Below are 9,562 nucleotides of genomic sequence, written 5' to 3'. Positions count from 1 at the left end.
TTTTAAAAAACTCAGTCCTACCCTATTTTTTAAAAGTTAATATGATCAAAATTACCTCTATTGAGAGAGTACTTGGTTATACAAATAGTGTATCAAGAGGCATATTCTTTCTGGGGATCACTGGCATGCATCAGGCATGTGAAATATCCAAGTATGGGATTTTGGAGAACAGGTGTGTTCTGAGAGTCTCCTTTTATTTGGCTGGAGCACATAGCATGAAGAAATTAATTTCCATGCCATGTTTTGTATGCCTGTCTCTTTCCAGAAACAGTTAAAAGGAAAATGAAGCCCACCTTCTCCTTGTGTTTATTGCTGGCTGGTTTGTATACTGTTGCCCAGTGTCATCAGCATCCTCATTACCCCAATAAGCAGGATGATCGTAAAGGGACATATTACCCAGGACGCAGTTCTCACGGGGAAGGAGTTTATCCAGTTAAGAACAAAACCTTTGTCAAACTAGTTGCCAGCAATGCTGACTTTGCATTTTCATTTTACAAGCTGGTCACATCTGAAGCAACCGATCAAAATATTTTCTTTTCACCCGTAAGCATCTCTGTTTCCTTTGCAATGCTGGCACTTGGTGCCAAGTCAGCGACGCTGACGCAGATTCTGGAAGGGCTTGCCTTTAACCTGAAAAAGACTCAGGAGCAGGAAATACATGAAGGTTTTTGCCAACTCCTCCACATGCTGAACCGTTCAGACAGTGAGCTCCAGCTGAGCCTGGGCAATGCCCTTTTTATAGAAGAGACACTAAAACCACTACAGAAGTTCTTGGATGATGTCAAAAGCTTTTATGAATCTGAAGTCTTTTCTACTGACTTTAACAACTCCTCTGGTGCTGAGAATCAGATCAACAGTTATATTGAGGAAAAGACAAATGGGAAAATTGTTAACCTAGTGGAAAACCTTGATCCTCTCACTGCAATTGTTCTTGTTAACTATGTCTTCTTTAAAGGTAAGAAATATCGAAGGGTGCGAAGGTTGTAACTTAGATGCTTACTGCTTATTACAGAGAATGAAAACCTAAGAGAAAGAAACTGTAGTTAAAATATTTTAAATGGAGGAAACCATGTTCAGTATCTGGAAAATATTCCTATAAAACCATGTATATTTGTTGTCAGTATAAATGTTTGTGTCCTCACCTGGTTGAGTGAAAGACTGGATTTTTTTAACAAATATCTGTTGAGTTTGGTAAATTCTTTAATGTGATGATAGACTCATGCTCTAGTAAGAGATGTTTTTTTCAGTATTATCTGTCTTTAATTGTCTTCAAGCACTTGATAACCTAGTGGAAAACCTTGATCCTCTCACTGCAATTGTTCTTGTTAACTATGTCTTCTTTAAAGGTAAGAAATATCGAAGGGTGCGAAGGTTGTAACTTAGATGCTTACTGCTTATTACAGAGAATGAAAACCTAAGAGAAAGAAACTGTAGTTAAAATATTTTAAATGGAGGAAACCATGTTCAGTATCTGGAAAATATTCCTATAAAACCATGTATATTTGTTGTCAGTATAAATGTTTGTGTCCTCACCTGGTTGAGTGAAAGACTGGATTTTTTTAACAAATATCTGTTGAGTTTGGTAAATTCTTTAATGTGATGATAGACTCATGCTCTAGTAAGAGATGTTTTTTTCAGTATTATCTGTCTTTAATTGTCTTCAAGCACTTGAAAAAAAAAAAGAGCTGCAATGTTGTAACACCTGAGGGTGCAGTAACTTGAAAAAGATATTTGTTCTAATCAAAGGAAGGCTGTGGGACTAGATCCTGTTTTATTCACCATGACCATTCCTCTTTATATTCCACTGAATTATTTTTCTTTTTGTCATAAGCCCATTGGGAGAAACCCTTCAGTATTTCATACACAAAACAGGAGGATTTTTTTGTGGACCAGAAAAAGTCTGTAAAAGTTGACATGATGTATCGAAAAGGTTACTACAGAAATTACTTTGACGAAGAGCTGTCCTGTTGGCTGGTTCAGATACCTTACAGTGGAAATGCTGCAGCGTTATTTGTTTTGCCTGATGAAGGGAAGATGAAGCAGGTGGAAGATGCTTTCTTGAAAAGGACTGTGTCTAAATGGGAAAAGTTCCTCCAAGACAGGTAAGTGCTTTTGCTAAGGTGAGAGGTGACCATGTTATAGATTATTAGTGTTTATCTCACCAAGACAAAACATTAAAGGCCAGGTTATTTTACTGAACTTTATTCACTTAATGGTCCCTCTCTGTTCAAGGACTTCCCTTTTCTTAGTTGGAAAATGAAAGAGAGCTGTGGGTAGTGAACAAACAGGGCATTGAACTTGGGATCCATCTTGGGTTAAGTTCCTGGCTCAACCACAAGTTGCTTAGCACCATGATGAAGTTAACAGACCCTTGTTTCATATTGGCACTGTGAAACTACAATAGAGTAGCTATTTCTGAGGGTGTTGAGGGCATTGTATGTAAAAGTGGAAATTTTATTCGTTCACCACTACTGCAGCTATTTCTGTGGTGGCCCAGGCCCTGTTGTATATTCGAACAGCCTTAGGACAGCTAGCTATGATCTTTTGAAAAAAACCTGCTACCTGGCAGTAGTAGCTCTCTTTGACACAGAGTTGGTATAGATGTGTCTTCCACCCCACTCCTTGAACCCCACTGTGGAGGCAGAGGATAACATGGGCTCATTCTTCTCCAACCCTCCACGTGAGATAGCTAACCTGGTCAGAATTGCTATCTGAATCCTGAGAGCAGACTTTTAACATTTAGAAAAATAAATGTGAAGTGTCACTATACTGAAGCCATTGAGGAGTGTTACCTAGATGACAATTTGTCCCTATTTGTGTTATTTGTTACAGAAAAATACATCTGCACATTCCAAAATTTTCTATTTCTGGTACCTATGATGTGAAAAGGATAGTCAAACAAGTGGGTATGATTGATCTGTTCACTGAACAAGCTGATCTGTCAGGGATTACTGAGGAGCCTGGACTGATGGTTTCAAAAGTAAGTCAGCACATGACACACAGCAACAACAGGATTTGTCTGTTCCCAGGAACCTGACTAATATCCCATGAAAAGCTTATCCCAGTCTCTCTGAGTCATCACTCAATCATCAACAGCTGCCAGTCTAGAGGCAAAGCAAGCCCTATCTTTCCTAAACCTGAAGCCAAACATGCTTACAAGGGGTTATACATACACAGTTTGAGGACAAAGAAGAAGACATACGTATAATTAAATGTTATTTTGCTTACTAAACAAAGTTATCTAAAAGTAGCACATTAGCTTTGGTAAAATTTCCTCTAATTCCACCTACAGAGGGCAAAAGGCTGTTATTCCTGCCCTTCTAGTGCTCACAAAAAGTTATTTTCTTCAGCTAGATCATAGGGTAAATTCACAATAATACATGAAGCTGCCAAAGGCAAAACTAAGTCTAGGCTAAATTACCAGGTTTCTTTGCTTCCAGAGTTTCTTGCCATCAGTCATTTTGAGCGCTCTTTGGCTGTCTGCTGTTCGATGGTTACTCTCTGCACATGCAGTGAAGGGGGCTAGCAGGAGTGGTCTGATGGCTGACTGCGCTGCGGTGGGAAGGGGAGCAGCTGGTGATGACCTTCCCAGTGGCTGGTGCTGCTGGGTCTTGCCCCAGGCAGGGCTCTCTTTGGCAAGAGTGAGGAGGGTGGCAGGCTGCTCTCTTCTTGCCGGGTTGTCAGCTGGAGGTTGTTTTGCTTTGCGTCCTTGCAGGTGATCCACAGAGCGGTGCTAAATGTTCATGAGAACGGCACTGAAGCGGCGGGGGCCACGGTGAAGGAGATTACCTGGAGATCTGGCGATTTTCCTCATCCACCTCGAGTCAGATTCAACAGGCCCTTTCTCCTGGTGATTCTGGATAAATACACCCGCACCGTCCTCTTCATAGGGAAAATCGTAAACCCTCTGAAAAATGACTGATTGACCAGAGGACATGCACTTATGCATATTGCTGGCCAAACTCCTGTGATCCAGCAAAACATTTATGTGTGCATACCACTACGTGCTACTGCTCGTCTTTCAACCATTATCCTTATATATATTATTAATCCCTTAAAACACAAAAACTATTTTTCCTTGTCCAAAATTCACTGGTATTTCCCCCCAGTCTACAGACGGGTATAGCTTGTAGCGTTAACGAAATACAAGTCACTTTTCACCGGTTTTGTAAGAAGCCCTTCCTGACATGCTCCTATAGGGTATTTGAGATGGTTTAAAGTCTCCAGATGATGTATCTATTGCTGTACACTCACGGTGTGTGTGCGGGAGAGCAGGAGAAGGGAAATGGGGAAAAGGAGGTGGGAGGTATAAGTCGTGTCTGTTTAATCCACTAACCTTTGATGGTCTTAAATGCAGATTCCCTTAATATTGGAGTGAATTTCCATTGATTTCTTTGGGTTTTAACCAAGTATAGTGTGAAGCTGCAGGATCGGTGACTGGGACACTGGAGGACACACCAATGTAAAGGGTTGATGAGTGCAGCTGTTTCAGCTTGCCTCCCTCTGTCTCCTCCTCAGTGGAAGCCCTCCTTGTGAAGACAAGAAGTTTGTTTTTGCTTTACAAATAATGTTTATTCTACTAAGGAAGGAAGCCATACCAGCAAAAAGACTTTCTGTTTTATCTTGCTAATATAACTGTTATCGCCAATGCCCTGAGATAAAAGTACGGTGGAGCAGTCCATGACATAGAATCAGTTCCCTTTTTATGGATTTGTTGTCGCTGCCATTTCTCTTTTCTCCTACTGACACTGCCTTCACTATCACATTTTCCAGCTAGACTTGTCAGACTGTGGTAGAAAAGAGGAGGAATGAAAAATTATAACACCAGAGAGTTTGTGTTTCCTCAGTAGGAAGAGCAGAGCTTTCCAAAGGACTGTTAACCTGCTTTAAACTATCAATGACACACATACAAACTGCAGGTAATATTTGAGAAGTCACCTTTCTAAACAGTAACAGTGGATTACTCTTATAGAGTAAAAATGTACTGCGACTTGACATTTGTACCTTTTCACTTACTTAAGGTTTCTTGAGTAACTTATTGCTGTTGTGTTGTTTTATAGTGACCCAGTTGATAGGATTTTGACATACCAGCTACACTAGATAGTTGTATGGTTATGAAAGGAAAGAAACACAAATCAGTAAATATTTAAATTATTTTATTATTTTTTCTTTAATTTTTTAAATCAACATCTTTAGCATGTGTTATTGAAATATAGAAAGCCAATTAAAGTGCTTAAATTAAGTCTTTTGCTATAGAATATCTCAAACCAATAGGAAAAAAGTAAAATATAAATGGCAATTTTTTAGACTTTAGTCACTTACAATGTCTGTGAAAAATAAAACTCAAAAATTATGGTGACTATTTCTAAAATACAATTATCTTGATTGGTTTAGGGATCTTTATTTTCTTTGACATTAAATTAATGCTATCAATATTAGTAAATTGTAGCTGTAAGTATACCAATAAGGAATATAAGAACCTTTCCACCTCTATCTGCCAGCCATGTAACACTTGAAATTCACTTTCAAAGCCCTCCTTAAAATCATGTAAACCAATGACAACAGTTTCTTACTCATAACTGTATTTAGTCTGTTCAATATTTAGTAACAAACAGTTGGCTTCATACCTCTAAACATATAAGGACTTGGTCTTGGTGTAATACAGATAAACTGATTCTACAGAATATAATTTAAAAGTTCTTGGCAAATCTCAGGGCTAATTCAGGACGGTATGCCAAAGTCCAGCTTTGCAATGACAAATGGCTCTGCAGGCGAATACCAAGAGACTTTATGTTTGTTGTTCCTCATGGACCTCAGATCAATAGTCTCTGTTTGTTAGTAGGAAAAAAATATCTAAACGATATTTTGCCAATCAGATCTCACTTTGAGAGGTAGCCTTGTTGCATAACTTATTTGAAAGTAGGTGGAGAAAAATCAAGCTGAATTAAGAACTGGATCACCAAAAAATATCAAGAAACTATTGTTGGTAGGGAATCATCTTAAAATGGGTGTAGGGACCATATACACGTGCCTTGCCTTGGTTTTCTTTCTATTTTGATAAAAATCAGGGAATGCCCCTCACTGGAAATGTGCAGCAGACGGCAAATTTGTGTGGTAAATAATGAGTACAGAAGGATTGCACAACCCCCCCAAAACTGTTAGCCTTAAGGTTGTCATAAATCCAGTGCAGTCATGGTTTGTTCAGGACAGTGTTTCTTCTTTCAATCTCCTGGGTTTTTGCTGCTTCTTTCCTGGATTTTTGTTTCTTGGTTTGTTTGCTGACTGTAAATTTAATGACCAAGAAGCCTCAGTGCAACAGAAGAAGGACTTTCCTCCTAGCTAGTCAAGAGTTTCTGCTGCTGTGTGCAAGTACTGTGGTGTGCCACTTCAAGTGGCACTCCAGCAGTGACGTTGCTGGAGGATGGAGCTGACCTGATGCACCACCTGAGGGACAAAGTGCAAAGGACATCTTCTAACCCAGCCTGCACTGAAGCCTACACACAAATCTGATGTGGGAGTGCAGGCAACCATGCACGCGCAGGAGCTGCAGCCTCAGCACTGCCTAAGTGGACCCTAAGAGAAATCTGTGATGGGATGGCTGAAAGCAGTCTTCCGTAAAGGCTGTTTTAGGTTAACAGCCATAGTAGAAGAATTGCCAGCACAGCAGAAGCTTTGGAACAGCACACACTGAGCAGCTCTCTGAAATAAGGAGAAAAGGAAAACAAGCATTGCGGGAATAGCAGTAAACTGTGTATTTGTCGTCATAACTAGGAAGGAGTTATCTACAGAAGTGAAACAAAATCTAAAAGCATAAATAAGGAGCTCAGAAACCAGGATTAATCCACAGTAGAGATAGATTTAAGCCTTACCTACAAACTACGTGAAGTTCAAAAGACATTGGAAGAAAAGTAGCAGCAATTTTGAGTAGTGCTAAAGATCATAAAAGAAGGAACGAGCAAAAAGAAGCAAAATGTATATGGCTGTGGGGGCAGAGAGGGACATAATATGCTTGAAGTAAGTAAAGGAAAATAACATATTTCAAACAGCCACTGGTTAGTGCCAATGCGCAGGTCTGTCATTGTTCCCAGTGCTGTGCAGCATCTGCTAGGAAGAAACTAAAGGCATGTAACATAAGCAACAGCCTTAAAGGTCATGGGCTGAAAAGCAAATTGCATATTCTGCTGAAAAGACCTACTGATGCTCTGATAAACGTAAGCACAAACAAGAACCCATATTTTGACAATGGTAGAAGGCACAGGCTGCTTAATGAGAAAAATTCCTGACAAAGCTGAGGCGCATAGTTCTGATGGCAGTGTATCCTCATCAAACGGGAGATATCATAGAATCATACCATAATTTAGGTCCTTTGCAAAGTAAACACCTTTTATTTTGTTTTCTAATATATAATAACTAAATAGTCACATCTTTTTAGCATTGTCTTGATAATGAATAACCTACTATGTTCTTGTATTGTATGATACTGTTCTTTCTGCATGTTACTCTTAGGACATAATGACAAAGAAAAATTTTAGCAAGGTTTATAAAGTTCTGGCAGGGATTGACCCCATGATGCTTCAGGGCTAGTGGGGAAAGAGTCTCCTCAATGACAGCATGCCTTTCCTGGTCCTTATCATTGATCAGTGCACCGACATGATTATCTTAATGGGAAAATAGTTATCCCTGCAGGAAAATAGTGCCATTCATGTTACAGACCCATCACTTGGGGGTGTCCAATTTCTCAAAATCAGATGTCATGTATTTCATTATGCATTCAGAGAGTCTAGCAATTGTCACACAATTAGTGATTAACAGATATTCTGGGGCAATACTATGTCAATTCCTCAGCTCTCAAAGAACTTGGTGATTATTCAGTGCCGAAAAACTGGCTTCTATTGCCACCAGGAACTTGGCAGATATGAAGGTGCTGTGGCCGAGATCCACATAGCCAGCGTCCATCACCTGCTAATCACACAAATGCCTAGGCTCAGGAAGCCCTTGTGAGAGATGTATTGCTCAAGGCAGTGCTCTCCTGCAGCTTTCACAGAGCCTTGGTATCCCCAAACACCACATGCATACCCTTGGTATATGTCAGGTGGAGTTACCAGCAGCATAATCACCTATGTGAGGTATGGTTGGGGCTCAGAATGGGGGGTCTGAAGGCATCAACAGTTTCATTGTTGTAATGGACCTAGAAAATATTTTCTAGAATGGAGTGTATTTAATTGTACCACTGGCTGCTAAGAGACTGCAAAAGCCAGACCAAAACAAATGAATGCATTTCACACAAACATTTCCAAGCCTTTTTAATGGAAAGCCATAATGTTAACTCGGTAATTCTGCTACATATTAGATTCCTGGATTGTGCTCTGTCATTTGGCCAGCAGAAAAAATACCTGTGGGGAACAATGGAAGGTCTGTGGTTATTTGACTCCTGCAAAGGCTTGGCAAAGAGTTGTATTTCTCTTCTTCAAACACAACATGGTTTGGTCATTTTTGTCTTACATATAGCATGATATTTCTTTCCTATTAGGAAAATACATATGAAGACAGTACAGTATTATGATAATTAGATGTTGATGCACACAGGCTAGTCAATCACTGGAAGTACTGTTGCCTTTCACTCCTTTACTTACTTGTTTGAAACTTCCCTCCTATGCATGCTGAAGTTTACCTGGTTCCAGGCTTTGGCTGCAGCTTTCTTCCAGATAAAGATTCACAGGATGCTTTTTCTGAGGACCAGATTGGTTTCTGAGAACTGCTTCCAGATTATGGCCTCAGAGGTTGAAGTTACAGAGCTGTCAGAATATCTCACTGGCTCTTCCTACTTCACCTTTCCAGAAATAGCCACATGCTTCAATGTCTAGAAAACTAGGATTGCCATAAACCAGAAACAATTTCATAAGTCAGAAACAATTTCAGTCTTAAACCATTTCAGTCTGGGGAAAAGGGCTGGGAAAGAATTAGGTTTACACTGTCCATCATAAATGGATGACTCCATAAGCAAAGCATGCTCTATCTGAGGCTGTTGGCTTTCCATCCCATTTTTCATATCTCTCATTCCCTCTGGGTAGCTGGCTTTGACACTTCTTATGAGATTTCTCCACTTTAAATGGACCTGTAAGTGTTTGTTATGAGTTAATTGAAAAATACATCTCGGACTTTTATCACAATACCTTTAAAAGCACCTAAACCACTAGATGCCTGGAAAGGCAGAAAAAGGAAGAGAGCTTCCTCAGAAGCTGAGTTACAGCCTTCAGGGTTGTTTTTATGTTCTTATCCAGTTGCCTTTTGCTGTGTGGAGTGCAAGCAATAGAACAAAGAGCAGAAGAGGACACCTTGGTTAAGGGGGCATCTTGCAGGTGGTATGAACATGAGATAACACTTGTATTAGAGCCCATGTTACCTGTGTTACTTATGGTACAGTTTCTTATTTCACCTGTGTAAAAGGGTGGGCTGACAGTGCAAAGCAAGGACTAGGAAAAGAGCTGCTTGTCATGGTTTAACCCCAGTTGGCAACCAAGCACCACACAGCTGCTCACTCATTCTTCCCCCCCCCCAGTCG

The 9,562-nt window shown here is 40.0% G+C and overlaps 1 protein-coding gene across 1 annotated transcript; it reads left to right on the top strand.

Moving 5' to 3' along the window:
* The first annotated feature begins 282 nt into the window (after positions 1 to 282).
* LOC103900184 (alpha-1-antitrypsin) lies at positions 283 to 3,922 on the top strand. Its single transcript, XM_009280804.1, has 4 exons — positions 283 to 955; positions 1,832 to 2,102; positions 2,833 to 2,980; positions 3,716 to 3,922. The coding sequence occupies exons 1-4, from the start codon at positions 283 to 285 to the stop codon at positions 3,920 to 3,922; spliced, it is 1,299 nt and encodes a 432-aa protein (XP_009279079.1).
* Positions 3,923 to 9,562: the final 5,640 nt, after the last annotated feature.

Source organism: Aptenodytes forsteri, unplaced genomic scaffold (genome assembly GCF_000699145.1).
Source record: "Aptenodytes forsteri isolate BGI_AS27 unplaced genomic scaffold, ASM69914v1 Scaffold193, whole genome shotgun sequence".
Taxonomy (NCBI): Eukaryota; Metazoa; Chordata; class Aves; order Sphenisciformes; family Spheniscidae; genus Aptenodytes; species Aptenodytes forsteri.
Note: the sequence above shows the minus strand (reverse complement) of the source record. Positions and strands in the feature narration are given on the sequence as shown.